General features: G+C 33.4%; 1 protein-coding gene across 1 annotated transcript; it reads right to left on the bottom strand.

Annotated features, from left to right (window-relative positions):
- Positions 1 to 16,023: 16,023 nt before the first annotated feature.
- LOC132758635 (uncharacterized) lies at positions 16,024 to 16,557 on the bottom strand. The gene has a single exon (XM_060750327.1). It carries the CDS (start codon positions 16,555 to 16,557, stop codon positions 16,024 to 16,026), a length of 534 nt encoding a protein of 177 aa, XP_060606310.1.
- Positions 16,558 to 17,101: the final 544 nt, after the last annotated feature.

The following is a 17,101-nucleotide window of genomic DNA, read 5'->3' as shown; positions in this document are numbered from 1 at the left end:
CCTAAATTTATCACTTTTACCTTCCAAAGTCCTTTTCAGACTTTCTGATTTTTCTTTATTTCCATTGTATTACAGTTGACTGGTTACTAATAAGATATGACATGAATGAATGTAGGACAATTTGAATTGTAAAAAAATGTAAAAATGAAATAATGTGTGATATAATATTAAGATATATGTATATTATATGTATTTTAATCCATCAAATCTTGCCCAATAATTAAAGGTGGTGGGGTTTTGTCTAATCTGTAAAATTGAAGGTGTGGGGTTTTGTCCACTCTGTAAAATTTAGGTGTGGGGTTTTGTCCTCTCTATAAAATTTTGAGGTGTGGGGTTTTGACTGGTGGGTTTTTGTTAGTCTTCCAACATGAATATTTATTGTAAATATTGTTTGTAAAAAGTATGTTAAAACAATAAAGTTGTAAGAATGTTACGTTCACTTTAAAGTAAATTATGGATTTATTTCTTTGCTGAATATTTGCAATTATTTGTTTGACACTGTATTTATTCAAACTTTGATGAATATATGAAAGTAATGGTACTGATACTTAATTACTTCCCCAAAAAAGTACTGGTACTGCAGTACCCATCTAAAATCTAGTACTGATACTGGTAATGGTACTGCATAAATTGCAAAGTACTTGTACTGGTACTCAAGTACTACACCTTTAGTACTGATGCAGCTCTGCTAAGGTCTTCCTCCAACAGTAAAGCTGGAACGTCGCCAAATGACCTATACTGTGTCGATGTGACGTAAAACCCAATCAAACTAACAAACTAAAGTAAAATCTTTAAAAAAAAATCTTTTAAATAGCCCAAATAGCTAGAGCTTAGATATTAATCATGAAACATCTTCTAGTAAGTATCTACCAAGTTTGTTCAAATAAAAGGGCTCAATGTTAAGTCAACTTTAAAAATTAAGTAAACAGGGATAAAGGGTCAAAATTGCCTTCCTGTTTAGTATACAAAGTCATGTAGTTGTTTAAAATCACATGTCAGCGTTTATTATAAATAATATAAATGAGAAATTTATTTAAAAAGTATGAGTGCTTGAAAAAATATCTTAATTGCTTTATTTTACGTTTAAGACAATTTTGAAGAAATTCTCAACGGGTATTGAATTAAGAGAGGAAACACAAATACACTCAATTCCAAAGCTAACACATTACCTACTACATGTTATATAGACATCGTGGACAAATTGCGTTTAAATTTGAAATAAGAATAAATCAATAGATATGAAATTTCTTAACAGTCACTCAAGACACAATATCAATGCATCCTTACTTTAATGTAAATAATACTTAAAATATTACTCACAACAGGAATACAGCTTTTAACCCATTTTTTTCTGGGAATTCAGGCATACCTTCTTATACCTAACCCCCCCTCCCGCCTTTCCTCTTACCCCGTTGCACACACCCCGTCCGACATTAGTCGGACATTTAAAATAATTTCAACTATCAAAACATGGTATGTTTTAAAAAAATTGTTTTAAGTCTCTGAATAGAGGTTGGGTAATCATTATGTATAATAAAATAAGCACACTACCAAAACCATGTCATCAATATCAGTGTGTTCTTGTTCCAGTCGCTAGATGATTTAAAACAATGCAGCAACTGTTATCAAAGTATTTTTTTTTTATTCTAAGAACGTTCTGAAATGCCTTTGAGCAAATATGACAATCTTGTTTTGCAACTTTAACATCAAAATATCTAAATTTGCCATGCTTTTCTGAGGTTTCAAAGTATGACTTTTATGTATTAAAGCAAAACTGTTCTCGAACTTGTCGAATCATGTTTATCGTCCATGAATTTATACATTTTCTCATACACAGCATCTTTAAAGATATTTTCATGCTCAGGTAAGTAAGTGCCGTTCTTTTCATCTTCTGTCCAGAGCTGACTGCAGCTACAAAATTAAAAAAATAATTATTAGATTTAAACAATTAAGAAAACTGTGGTGTAATACAAATATATGATTAAGTGTATGAGCTCACAGTTTTGAGCTGGCAATAATTATTGTAAATTATTTCTCGACGAATAAGTCTTTTTTTCAATGATGCATTTGTTTTGAGCTAAGTCTAAAATGTTTAAATTACAACATTTTTGGATATATTTTAATTCCACACTTTCTCTATTCTATTAAGTACTAAATTTGCTAGATTTAACAAAAAAAAGTGAAATGAATATATTCTTCGCATGGTTTTTTGACAAAGGGCATTTACAAAATAACGATGATATGCTACAGATGTCTGTCCACCAACTCTATCTGTAACGTTTCACTAATAATCCTTTGTTGCATGCTTTAATCGTCTGCATGTTACACAGTTTGACAAAAAATTATTCACATTGCAATTACTTCCGTTGAAAACGGATGTTTACTGTTTGACTATTCAACAAAAAGATATTTTATACGCGAAAAGAACTCTAGGGTGCAAAGAACTAAATTTTATGAGTGTCATAGTTACTTTTGTGATGCCAAAGGTCCTATCGTCAAAGAGAGCAAAATGACGGTCATCTTATTTCATTTTATTTAGAAAATAGACCACGTGACCAGGTTTTATACTGTTAAAAATGTTGTTACCTATGTAACAGTACATAATTCTTAGTCACGTGGTACACTTGCATTAACAGTAAGAATAACTCCCAGACGCTATGGGAGATTAACATTACGAAAAAAGTGAGGGGTAATAATATATAAATAACACATGGGTTAGCCTCGGGTAACAGTATTTCCCTCGGGATGATAGTTTTACTGTTACCCACAAACCCATGTGTTATTTATTTTATTACCCCGAACAAATACTGTGATGATCTGAATTTGGCAACTAAATCTAACTGTAACAAAAATAAGCCACGAGAAGCAATAACTAAACTGTCCTTACCTTGCAAGTTTTAAGTGCACTGTAGGCCTACTTGAGAAGCTGTTTTTCTTTTATTCTTTAGGCAAGTGATGATATCTACCAGTCATAAACATAAAATAAGCTGTGTTTTATTCAGAAAACAAAACACTAACCCATTATAAGGTTATGATCTGTGAAATCTGATCCTTCTGCATCCAGAATATTCTTCGCATGGTTTTTGATAAAGTGCATTTAGAAAATAACGATGATATCCTACAGATGTCTGTCCACCAACTCTATCTGTAACGTTTCACTGGTTAAAATTGTTAAATTATCCTTTGTTGCATGCTTTAATTGTCTGCATGTAAGATATTTAGTACGCGAAAGGGACTCTAGGGTGCAAAGAACTAAATTTTATCAGAGTAATAGTTACTTCGGCGATGCCCTATCGTCGAAAATAAGAATGAATCGAGAAAAAAAATGGCGGCCATTTTATTTCATTTTATTTAGAAAAAAGACCACGTGACCAGATTTTATACTGTTAAAAAATACTGTTACCTATGTAACAGAACAAAATTCGTAGTCACGTGGTACACTTGCATTAACAGTAAGAATAACTCCCAGAGGCCTATGGGAAATTACATTACGAAAAAAGTGTGGGGTAATAATATGAGATATGTTAGAATAATTAAATGTTGGTTTAAACTGACCTAAACAGACAATTTAATATTACAGCATGCGTATAGAATTGCATATGATGATTATTTATTGGGAAAGAAAAACTGGTTGTCAAATGTGAAAAAATTATTATATGATTATGGTTTTGCATATGTATGGGATTAGCCTGAAACTGTTTGTGAAAATACTTTTATATTATGTTTTAAACAACAAATACTAGAAGTTTTGTTCAAGGGTGGCATGTAAATAAGGAAAACAGTCCTGTTTTAGAAGTTTATTATCATGTTTTGAGTACGAAAAATACTTGGATATTTTGCCTTGCAATTTAAGATGTTATTTAACAAAATTAAGGTTAAAAATTAAATCTTCACATTTTTTAAAAATTCAAACAGGTCGATACAGTACCCTAAGAATCGATAGAAATCAATGTTATAATACCCCCGAAACGAAGTTTAAGGGGGTATATAGGAGTCACTCGGTGGTCGGTCGGTCGGTCCAGCCTTCCGTTGCATTTTCCTTGTCCGGAGCATAACTTAAAGACTAATGGTTGGAAATCAATATAACTTCATAAAATGGTCAAGCACAATAAGGGGAAGTGCAGTGCACAAGAACCATAACTCTATCTAAAGTAATTACAGAGTTATTGTCCTTTGTTACTTTTCCATTGCTTTCTTTTGTCCGGACCATAACTTGACGACTAATGGTTGGAATTCAATATTACTTCATACAATTGTCATGCACATTGAGAGGAAGTGCAGTGCACAAACCATAACTCCATCTTGACTAATTACAAAGTTATTGCCCTTTGTTACTTTTCCTTGTCCGGAACATAACTTAAAAACGACTGGTTGGAATTCAAAACAACTTCATGCAATGGTCAAGCACAATAAAGGAAAATGCAGTGCACAAGAACCATAACTCTATCTAAAGTAATTACAGAGTTATTGCCCTTTGTTACTTTTCCATTGCTTTCTTTTGTCCGGACCATAACTTGAAGACTAATGGTTTGAATTCAATATCACTTCATACAATGGTCAAGCACATTGAGTGGAAGTGCAGTGCACAAGACCCATAGCTCCATCTTGACTAATTACAGAGTAATTGCCCTTTGTTACTTTTCCTTGTCCGAATCATAACTTGAAAACTACTAGTTGGATTTCAAAACAACTTCAAACAATGGTCAAGCACAATAAGAGGAAGTGCAGTGCACAAGAACCATAACTCTATCTAAAGTAATTACAGAGTTATTGCCTTTTGTTATTTTTCCATTTCTTTTTTTGTCCGGAGCATAACTTGAAAACTACTGGTTGGAATTCAGAACAACTTCATAGAAAGTGCAGTGCACAAGAACCATAACTCCATCTTACTGATAAGGAACTAAAAGAAAACAAATAAATGATTGAAAAATAGGCCCATAAAGTCAAAGGCCACAGGGGAAGGGGACAGGAGACCCGGGGAAGGGAGGGGATAAATAAAATAAATAAAACCTAGGGGCAAAGGGGAAGATAAAAAACAATAAGGGATACAAGTGTCACCAAAACAGTATGAAACAACAAGCACAATGTTCTGTACAAAGTTATTGCCCTTGTTACTTTTATTTGTCCGGAGCATTACTTATAAACTACTAGTTGGAATTCAATACAACTTCATATCGTCAAGCACATTAAGAGGAAGTGCAGTGCACAAAAACCATTTGACGAATAACAGAGTTATTGCCCTTTGATACTTTCCTTGTCAGATGCATAACTTAAAAACTAATGTTTAGAATTCAATAAAACTTTATTCAATGGTCAAGCGCAATGAGAGGAAATGCAGTGCTCAAGAAGCGTAACTCTTTTTACAAAGTAATTCAATAAAACTTCATCAATGGTCAACCACATTGAAAGGAAATGCAACATACAAGAACCACAACTATCTTTAATTGCCCACAACAATAACTCTATTTCAGTTCTTTTGCAAGGTATTCTGTTACTAGTAACTTCCTCATTTCCGCAGCAGTCTTGCGGGGGGTATTAATCACATTTAGTGATAGTTCTACTTGTATATATTGTTATAAGCACGACATTGAGGACGGGTATCATTTCATTTTGATTTGCCCATGTTATATTGATTTAAGGAAACTATATATGAAAAGTATAACTGATGTTAAACGAAGCATGTTTAAATTTGTAGAACTATTAGAAATGATAAAAGAACAATTCGCACAAATTTAGCTATGTATATTATACGTGCTATGACTTTAAGAGCATCTGCTTCACATATTTTAGTCAATCCTCTTAGAATAGAAATTTTATTAAATGTAAAAGTTATGTATGTGTTCTTATAAAAACTGGTTTATCACGTGACTGTATTATATTACATGTTACTGTATCAATTTTGTAAATATGTTACGATGATGTACTTATGGTACAAATCTAATAAAATAAACGTTATGTTCTGTTCTGTTCTATCAAATGTATTTATATCTAAAAATGCTAAAATTATTTTCTAATTTCAAATATAAGGGAAGTAACTGAAGTATTGAAGTATAAAACTTACCCAAATTGTTACGCAGTGGTTTCCCTTTGCTACTTTACACACAGCGTTACCCCAAAGCATATTCATTCCCCCTTGATTTTTGCTTTGAGCAAATGTGTGATTAAAAGATTTTGCAAAATTATAGTGACACAAATGTATATATGTTGCAATGTGTACAGAAATTTTTTTTGAAAGCATGGCGGTTCCATGATAACCGCCGTATAAACACATCTGCGGATGTTTCTAAATTCAAACTTTTACTATTTCACGTTTAAATGTTGAATTCTGCTTAAGCCGATGCTAGGAGGCGTGGACGGTAACTTGCACTTTCCAGTACCGTCCATGAACAGGCTCAATCAAACCGAGCCTGCAACATTTTCAATTTTGCCGTGTTGGGCTTTCTTTAGGGATTCTGTATTTATCTATTTTATATCATTAACACACTTAGATGTGTTTATTAACACACGCAGATTTGTTTGAGGGGGGTTTCTATAATGACGTGGGCAATGTCACTGATGCTAAATCGCTTATCTCTCCCACTCTGCCGTATGTTCAAATCCTACTTTGGTTTGATGAAATCTTCCGCACGGGGAAATTAAAATACTTATACACGTATGTTCATGTTATATAATCTATGCAAAGTTAACGTAGTTGATAAACATGCACGTTTATCTATAGACGTCACGGGAAAGTCGCAACTCGGTCAAGAAGATTGTTAGAAGTTTTGTAGAAGATAGTGCCGTAGTGAATAGATATAGCATTGTCAGACTGGTGTTTCCGTTACTTTTACCCATGAGGCAAGGACGTGTCAGATGAGTCGCGTGCTGTACAAAAAAACGTAATTTGAGCAAATTGTATGACTAAATGACATCATTTCAGCGCATTTTATAATGCCTATGATGACGCCGTTATGTAGAAAGTTGCAAACAATAGTTACCGGAAATTGAATATCATGAAAACAATATCTTAGTATAGGTTAAAATTCATTATTAGTATTAACATCAAAGGGCTGCGAGCTCTGTTGTATTTTCTGATCTTTGCAATATAAACCGTACTGTATATCTGCATATCCTGGCCTATTCTTATAAAATCGCTAAAAAAAAGAAATTAGTTGCCTCGACTGAGATTTGAACTCCAGACCTCTCACATTGTAAACGAGCGTGCAACCCCTCGGCCACGGTGATGTTACATATAATTAGACTGAATAAAACCATATCAAAAACAAATTTTGAATTTCAATTTATGGTTTGTAATTCTTATTAATTTCTATGTGAACCTGTTGTTAACACTGATGTTAATGTTTTGGCGAAAATCTTCTCGCTGAAACAGTGCGACATGTACGAGTATTTTTCAATACTCGACAGTCAGATTTATTTGTGTAATACGCGCAGAAGTCTTCGGTAATCGACAACGCTAAAATAGCATATGTTTACGTAGATTAAATTATCCGGTGCTTAACTTATGGTAGAAATTGATAATCGATCATTGACTGGCCTTAATTCGTCCTTGTCCTAGAGTTAAGATCCTTACTTTATTTTTCAGAATGTCTAAACAACAAATGTTCATTTAGGGGCTTTTAATTTCGATCACAATAATCCGAAGCTTTATTCGCGTAATTATTTGTTGTGCATTTATTTACAATTCTATAAGCCAAAGCTACTTTTAAACTTTGAATGTGTGGTTATTTGATGGATACTTGTAACAAAATAAAAATATTTCTTTCTTTTACATCGCTAGCTTTAAGCTGTTTTGAGAACTACTTGTTGTTAGGTTTGTCGGGAAAAACTGTGCCTGAGGTTGAATGTCAGTATTGTATTTCCTGACCTGCGTTCAGAAAATGCAAAAATTAAATTGGTCAGGCGCGGTCACAATTTCTTTGTGCTATGAATTGTTCCTTCTTTCTTTGTTCATTTATTTTATTTATCAGAACAAAACTGTGCTAGTCGAAATTTAGCAATCATACGTTGTAAATTTAATATGTCGTAATTAAACCCTTATTACAAATTCTGTAGACATTAAGTGACTCTATTTATATGTTAAATATTACATCAATTGGAACTAAAGTTATGAAGTGTTCATAGTTTGGATAGTAATGTACATATACCCCCCCCCCCCCGCGAACGCTGTATTGGATATTATTGATTTCAATCCACAATCCCCCGTTTCATAAATTGAATTAAACACGAGTTAAATTCAATATATCCTCACAGTGAAAGTATAAAACATTTCATCACTGCGTGCTTTCGTCTAAATCGGCGGTTTCGACTGTTTCCGCCAAACTTCGGATATTAAGATGATTAATAATATGCTAGATGTTCAAATCCAGCCATTCCGTGTTTCCAGAGTCTGATTTGTTGACATGTTGGTCTTGGAGATTGTTTAAACTAGCAACATCTAGCATGAAAAGTAATTTACAAAAAAAATGTTGAAGGATAAAAATTTACATCTTTACATTACATATTGTGTTTTTTATGAAATAATTATTTGACAATTTACAAACGGCAAAATTTATCACTTTGGAAACATCAGATGAATTGCGAATTATCGAAGAAAAATATATGCTTCGGACTTTTCTGGATATTTTTATAAATGATAATCGTTTTACCAAGTCAAAAATTTAGAGGATTTTTGCAGAATGAAAGAAAAAAAAACAGTTCCCATTTTGATGAAACATTTGAAATGCAACTTTGAAATCTGTATCATAAGAAGTGTTGTGAGATTTGATATCTTAGGCCGTGAAGAAATTAAACTTTTATCATCTTGAACATCACATCGTACGTGTACACACGTGTATATGTATACTACAAGATGAAAGGAACCTGATTTCATTATTATGGTATATCTATAAATAGACATTGTTTTCAAAATATTTTTTCTTTCGTAATAAAGCTTTATCAAAGATATATCATTGATGTTTATTTTTGTAACAGTAGCTGCTGTTCTAGAATTTGCGACAATCATTTACTGTATTTTTGCTATTAAGCGATAGTATTTAAGAGACAAACATAATATTATGCATTGTCAAATTAACAGTTATATGAATAACTAACGCTTTAAATCATAATTATTTTACGTCCCTTAAAACCTTCAAAAACATTTCTTTGCAGTGCCTAACTTTATTTTCAGTTTGTCACTCTACTAGGTTAGCAGGAATTGAACATTTGAGATCATATTAAAATCAACGGCAGTTATTTAAGACTAGCATTGTTGCATGAAATAAGATATAATAGTGATAATAATGGACAGAAAATATGAACATGGAAGCTATCGTGTGTCACAGGGTGAGTAAAATGTGCAGCCTGACCGGAACTAGAACCCTGGTCCCTCGGAATATCGTACCGCGGCTCTACCGACTGAGCTATTCGGCCGCTTAAACGTAATCTCCCCGAAATAGTGAACAGGTCTGAACCGTGACATACTCCCCTGCTATATTGAATTCTTCCTCGAATTTCACAGAGTTACAGAGCAATGTATATTAAACTCTGAGCTATATGCAGTCACAGCCCCGACACCGGCCAACAATGTCGTATGTTCCTTTTACATGAAGGGAATGGTTGTTTATGCCTGTAAAGGACATAAAAACATACGCCTTGATAATTATTTAAATAAATAACACAAACAATTTCTGGCGCAAACCTTAGAAATATTTATATCAAAGTGCATAAATACAGTTCCGAAATACATAAACGATCAATGGAAAGATGCATGATAATGAAACATAATGACTAACAACAATTACCTGTAAAGGACATAAAAACATACGCCTTGATAATTAAATAAATAACACAAACAATTTCTGGCGCAAACCTTAGAAATATTTATATCAAAGTGCGCATGCGTGAAGTGGTTTTTCCTGGATGTTTGTAAAAACGGAGGCCCGGCATGCAAATTATGTCGAAATAAAGAAATTAGTTGTTATTGTGAAAAGATGATGAAATGGAGTGATATAGGAATGATATGGGATAATGGATTTTATATCGGACTGTAGAGAAACATAGATAACAGACAATTACACGAGATATATATATACAAATACAAGGACAAAATGATACATAAAAACGATATTCGTAACAAATAACAAAACACGAATATCGACCACATGACACGTGCAATACAAATACATTCAAATTTATAATTTTGCGGTCAGTTGTCTTAGAATGTTGACAATATCAACACAATACAAATTAATGGTTTTGTAAAGTAACCAAATATTTTGGAGACAGCCAATTAAAGGAGCATACGTGTAGATATTGATTTCAAATACTGTATTTTATGTAAATTATATAATTATTTCAATTTTGGGTATAACTTTAATATTTGATTTAAGGAACTATCTCAATGAAGGTCAAGAAGGGTGTTATACAAGCATGCTAAAGGGTTAACCAGAATGCATTGATGGCCACTTAATTCTCATTTGATATGTATCTCTAGAAAATACAATGTACGAGTATAACACTTAAAAATGGTCACACAAATAGTAAAACAAAAATGAAATTATATTCTGCCTTGAAGTTCTATACGATATCTTCAATGATCTTGAATATCATTTTAACTTTACAAAAAACAAAAAATTGGAAACGATAGTAATCAATCAGTTATTGTGTCCTAAATGTGTACTATTTTGACTCTTGAATTGACGACTTAAAGTAAGAAATAAACATTTGAAAAATAAAATAAAAGTATGTTGGGACCTAAGTGACTAATAAAGATCATTAAATTTTGATTTACAAAACATAAGGCAGAGAAACAAGCATTATTAGTAACGTTTCTCATATATATCAAGTTTCCCCTAAACAAATTTATCACATAAATCTAAAATAACTACGATGGCTATTCGCGATCAATAGAGAGCACACATTATATTTTTCTTTGTGTTTTGACAACGCAAAACAGAAACAGGATATTCGTCTTCAAATAACGTTTTTCATTCAACCAATGATTTACGTCATACGATTGACAATTTATTAAAATATAGTCTTATTGTCTATAGGTAGTCAATTATAAATTTTCATTGGTTCCATGCGAGTTCTTCAAACGTAAAGCGACAATGATAGTGACAGCATTTATTTTTTAAATAAATATAATATTCAACATCGATGAGAAAATATTTTGAACTAATGTGGCCATAAGACAGGACTGAGTCCTCTGTGTAAATTTTGATTTGATATGTACATTTGAAATAGAAACATTTAAACATGATCCAGGAGCAATTGTTTCCAACGCACTGACAATGGATTAAAGAAGAACCGTATAAGGTAAAAAAATATTTTTAGTTATTTTTCTAATCGAATAAAACTTAAACAATGGAAATTTATGAGAGCTCTTAATCATATATCCATATTGCACCGAGACTTTTATTATTTAAAAAAATGTTCTTGACAATTGTGTTATCGAAGCTTTAACCTTAAAGTGGATATGTCTACAATGGGCACATTGTCCATAAGTATTTCAAATATTGATAAAAATTAAAAATGTATCATATGAGTATTCTTATAAACTATTTTCTTAAAAACAAGTACGATCAAAGTTTTTTGTGTGATTTTGAATGATGCGAATAATATTTTGTTCTAGAACACTTTATCATTGCTACAGAAATAGATGTATAACATATACATGTATATACACTTCCTAACAACTTACATGTTAAATTATTTGTTCATTAGTTGTAATATTCCTAATACTAAAAACTACCAACATAATATGCATTGTATTACAATATTCCATGATAGACCAATTCACTATAAGTATGATACAACAACGAATGAACGAGTATGCATTATTTTCAGTCATACTCGAATACTCCTATACAAATTTCTAGACTTGGCGACAGTGAGATAAAGTTTAAAGCTAGTGGCTGTAGTATTTAATCTTGCTCACGTTCCTTACATTTTATGACATGTGGTCACTTTTTTAATTCCAAACACTGAAGGAATGTATCAAATTGATGTATATATGTTATTAACATTTAAAAAAACAAAAATGTTACTGGGAATTAAAGACATTACCCTACCATATACTTATGCTGCAAACAGACAAATGTATAGAACAATTAATTTTAAAAAAGAGAGACAGGAAAAAGCATGTTTGTTGACACTAATAAATCCTTCTTTGTAAATATAAATTATTGTATATCTACTTACAATTAAGCTATTAACCTTAGTATAAGCATAGAATTTTACAATAAATTCCAGCATCACATGAAATATATTGATCGTTAATTGGCATATGCCAACATGCAAAATTAATGTTTCCATACAACGTTATTCTGTTTTTTCAAAGCGATGTTTTTGATTACTAAATGTTTATACAGCATCTCACTGGTCCTTTTTCATATTGTCCTTTCGCATGTTTCTTAATTTTAATAAAAAAAATTATCGATGCAAATATCTAGCTCACACTTTGTGAATCTACAAAATGTTAAGACATTTCTAGTTTACACAGTCTTTTTTTTGGACTACTTTATTAATTTCCTGAATATCCCTTTTTTCTGTAGAATGGCTCTTACTTTAATATTTTTCGGTCATTCCCTGACTCACTTGTTAAAATTCTTATGCAAAACTGCACTTTCCAAGGAACGTTTGTATTACATTCACATTTATGCATTGGATACAGCTTTTATTCCATTCATCTTCAGGATATTCATGAATTCGTTTGTGTCAAAATACATGTACACCTAAACGAATGTTAATATTGTGCTTGTTTTGTCTGACCGATATTCTGTCTACAACTTGCCGTCTGCATATCAGATAGTCATACCTTATACAAACCATTAAAATAAGAACATAATTATGCATCGCTTTCATAATTAAAAACACCAAACAACATTAATATACGGCTGTGTGATTAAAGTGAATACGCCCTGTGTGTTCAAAACATGATACAAATCATTTTTATGAAGTCAATATGTATACATGAACAGCTGTTTGAAAATATTTAAATATTTTAGTTAGCATGTTCTGTGTCTGTATATTTTCGTGATATGATGCTCCTGACACTCGTTTTCGTCTGCAATTATTTGCATCAAATTAGAGATAAAAGGATAAAAGTTACAAAATAAGAACTTAAAAACGAAAACCTTAACCAATATCCGGGACGTTGTAATGTTTAGCAAAGGCATAGAAGGGAAATATAACCTACCCAGCAGAGAATATTCTGAAACTTTGCATGATTAAAGACACATGTGGGTGAAAAATCTATGTGCTACATCCGGATATGTTTAAGAATGACTTAAAAATTCTCTCGAACACAACTACTTATTAAATGACCAAAATTGGGTTCTTTAAAAGGATCAAAAACGTCTCCATGTACTTTATTATGCACAGTGAATCATATAAATTATTTATGATTTCCTCCACCTTTCTTCTGATATTAGAACATCTTGCATCATGACATTTATACCAGTTGGAAGGCTACGGACACTAGATTAAAGTAATTTCTTATAATTTGTGATTGTAATTCAAATACATTCAAAAACATAAGGTTATAATGATAAAAGGCGATACATAAGGTTATGGTGATAAAAGGCGATGAGGTTAAGGTTGTTGACCTCATACCACTTGCCCTCACCGCTTTTGGTTCTAATCTCGTCGGAAACTGGATGTGTGTCATGTTAAGTAACTATTCAGGGAAAGTAGGTTTAGGGAGATGTTGTTATATGTGGTTTATGACAATGGTGTTTTATATACAGTTGCTGCAGCACCATTTTTTTGTGATGGTCATTGCAACTTTGTATATGTAAATTATTTTTTCAAACTGTAGCATAAAGTTTATTTTTATATTGGCAATTAATAGTTGACTTAAAATGTGCATGTCCAACGTTTTATATATATAATTGTATACAAAATGTGCGATTTTAATCGGGATTATGATTTCAAGCAAATTAAGAGCTTGACTAGCGTTTAAAATGGTGCTAGGAAAACATAAGAGATTCTCTATGAAGACACTAAATCAAATTTGGTCTGCAATTTCAATGTTACTGTTTTTTTATATTATTTTCCATAGCTTAAGAGGGATCTCTTCTTTTTAAGATTATCTACATGATATCTACATAACATTGAATCGTATTTGAGATTAATATGAATTTTATTAATTTGCTTTGACTATTATTTAACACTTTACGTAATATAAACAAATAAAAGATACATAATTGTTAAACTGATCAGATTGATATATATTTGACCTTTGTTTGACATTTGTCGGTTTGAATGTATTGTAGCCTGAACCATTAAACAAAGGAACATTAGTTACGGTAGTTATATCGAAAAGCATCAAATCAGATAACAATATTATTCAAAGTATCGATCAGTGTTTGAAACGACATATGCCGTAATTTGATTTTAACCCATTTGATATAGAACATTTTATTTTAAGTGTGTAAGTAATATAAATTAAACAATTATTAATATGTATCAGGTGTATTTTTTATGAAAAATAATTATCTTTATTCGTGTAATGTATTTCTTGTTACAAAGCATTGTTAGTTATTCTAGTCCGCTAACGTAATATTTCCGTTTACAGCTTTATGTGGCTTCAAGTATTTTCTTATGACTTTATGCGGCTTTGTATATTTTCTTAAGGCGTTATGTGGCTATACATATTTTTAATGGTAACAATATTCTGAGTACTGCTTCAATTTAAAACTGTTAAAACTGTATAACAGTAAAGCTTGAGAGTTGATTCATATAATTTATTTCACTCAATATTATTATTTCTAAACATGTGTTTGAATTGCGCGTTAATCTCAACAAAATTTCATGAAAATTGCAGACTCGGTTTTATTGAGTCATTTACATTGATACGTAGAAAATAAAAGTAATTTTTTATTATTCTGGTTTTTAGCTCACCAGAGCCGAAGGCTCAGGGTGAGCTATTAGTATCAAAGGAGGATACTCCGGCGTCCGTCGTCATGCGTCAACAATCCGTCTTCTTCTCTGAAACTGCTGGGCAGATTTACCTCAAATTTGGTATGTAGCATCCTTATGACAGTCACACTTAAATTTGCTCATGTCATTTCAATTGGCCCCTTTTAGGGGTCAACAGAGCTAAAACTAGAAAAACCTTTAAAAACATCTTCTACTACAGAACTAATTGATGGATGATCACCAAACTTTGTCTGTAGCATACTTGGGTAGTCTTTTATCAAGTTTGCTCATATTAATTTGGCCCCTTTTAATGGGTCTCTAGGGCTAAAAAAAGAAAAACCTTAAAACATCTTCTTCTACAGAACTAATTGATTGATGATCACAAAACTTGGTCTGTAGCATTCTTGGATAGTCTTTTATCAAGTTTGCTCATATTAATTTGATTGGCCCCTTTTAGGGGCCGCTTTAGCTAAAAATAAAATACCTTTTTACGTCTGCTTCTGCAGAACTAATTGATGGATGATCACCAAACTTTGTCTGTAGCATTCTTAGGTAGTCTTTTATCAAGTGTGCTCATATTAATTTGATTGGCCTCTTTTAGGGGCCGCTATAGCTAAAAATATTAGGAGCAGCTATAGCTAAAATTCCCTGGGCCATGGCATTTTTAATTATGAAAGGAAAATAACTCATGTTGGAATGTTTCCATATATGTGTACATGAATACATGTGAACTCTTCCAATTTGGGCGGAAGACACCTTCTTTCTGCTGTCAAATTTTTAAATATTTTTCTTAGAATAAAGGGTATTTAAAAAAAAAATAAAGAAATCTCCCTTCTTTTTCATTTCAAAATATCTTGTCAATTAAAAAAATTTTTGAAGTAAATTCTCCCTCTTGAAAAAAAATTCACATGTATGAACATGTTATGCATAAAAAAGATTGAATATCTTAATGTCATGACCTGTTTGCTTTACAGAGATCTGAGGTCAATGTGCTTTGTATCTTTCTGTTTGTGCCCTAGAATTCAGATGGGCATTTGTAGGTCAATCTAGAGATTTTTCCCCAAGGCCTAAAAAAATGTTTCATTTGTTTCTGGTAGCTTACTTACTTCGATAAAGCACATTTCAATAAATATTGGGACACACTGTTGAACCTGATGTGTCATATGTGCATGGATATTGAACATGCGGACCACCACCACCATGCGGACCACCACCACCGTGCGGACCACCATCACCATGCGGACCACCACCACCATGCAGACCACCACCGTGCGGACCACCACCGTGCGGACTACCACCATGCGGACAATCACCACCATGCGGACCACCACCACCATGCGGATCACCGCCGACATGCGGACCACCACCACCATGCGGATCACCACTGCCATGCGGACCGCAACCGCCATGCGGACCGCCACCACCATGTGGACCGCCACCACCATGCGGACTGCCACCACCATGTGGACCGCCACCACCATGCAGACCGCCACCACCATGTGGACCGTCACCACCATGCGGACCACCACCACCGTGCGGACCACCACCACCGTGCGAACCACCAACGTGCGGACCACCACCTTGCGGAACACCGCCAAACATGCGGACCACCACCACCATGCGGACCGCCAACACCATGCCGACTGCCCCAACCATTTGGATCGCCACCATGCGGACCACCACCAACATGCGGATCACCACCACCATGCGGACCGCAACCACCATGCGGACCGCCACCACCATGTGGACCGCCACCACCATGCGGACTGCCACCACCATGTGGACCGCCACCACCATGCAGACCGCCACCACCATGTGGACCGTCACCACCATGCGGACCACCACCACCGTGCGGACCACCACCACCGTGCGAACCACCAACGTGCGGACCACCACCGTGCGGAACACCGTCAACATGCGGACCACCACCACCATGCGGACAACCACCACCATGTGGACCGCAACCATGCGGACCACCACCACCATGCGGACCGCCACAGTCATAGAAAAACAGTCATAGGCAATTTTTATCACAAATTAATGGATGGATGATTACCAAACTTAGTTTCTATCATTTTTACTATAAAGAAAAAAACAATCAGTGTCGGGAATTCCTATAACTAGAGAGGCAAGTTGAAGTTGACCTGGACTTGTCTTTCTAAAAAAATATTTCTATAATCACTGAAAAACAGTAGTTTCT

This window comes from Ruditapes philippinarum, unplaced genomic scaffold (genome assembly GCF_026571515.1).
Source record: "Ruditapes philippinarum isolate M1 unplaced genomic scaffold, ASM2657151v2 ctg7780_1_1_1_1, whole genome shotgun sequence".
Taxonomy (NCBI): Eukaryota; Metazoa; Mollusca; class Bivalvia; order Venerida; family Veneridae; genus Ruditapes; species Ruditapes philippinarum.
This window is presented reverse-complemented; position numbering and strand designations above follow the sequence as displayed.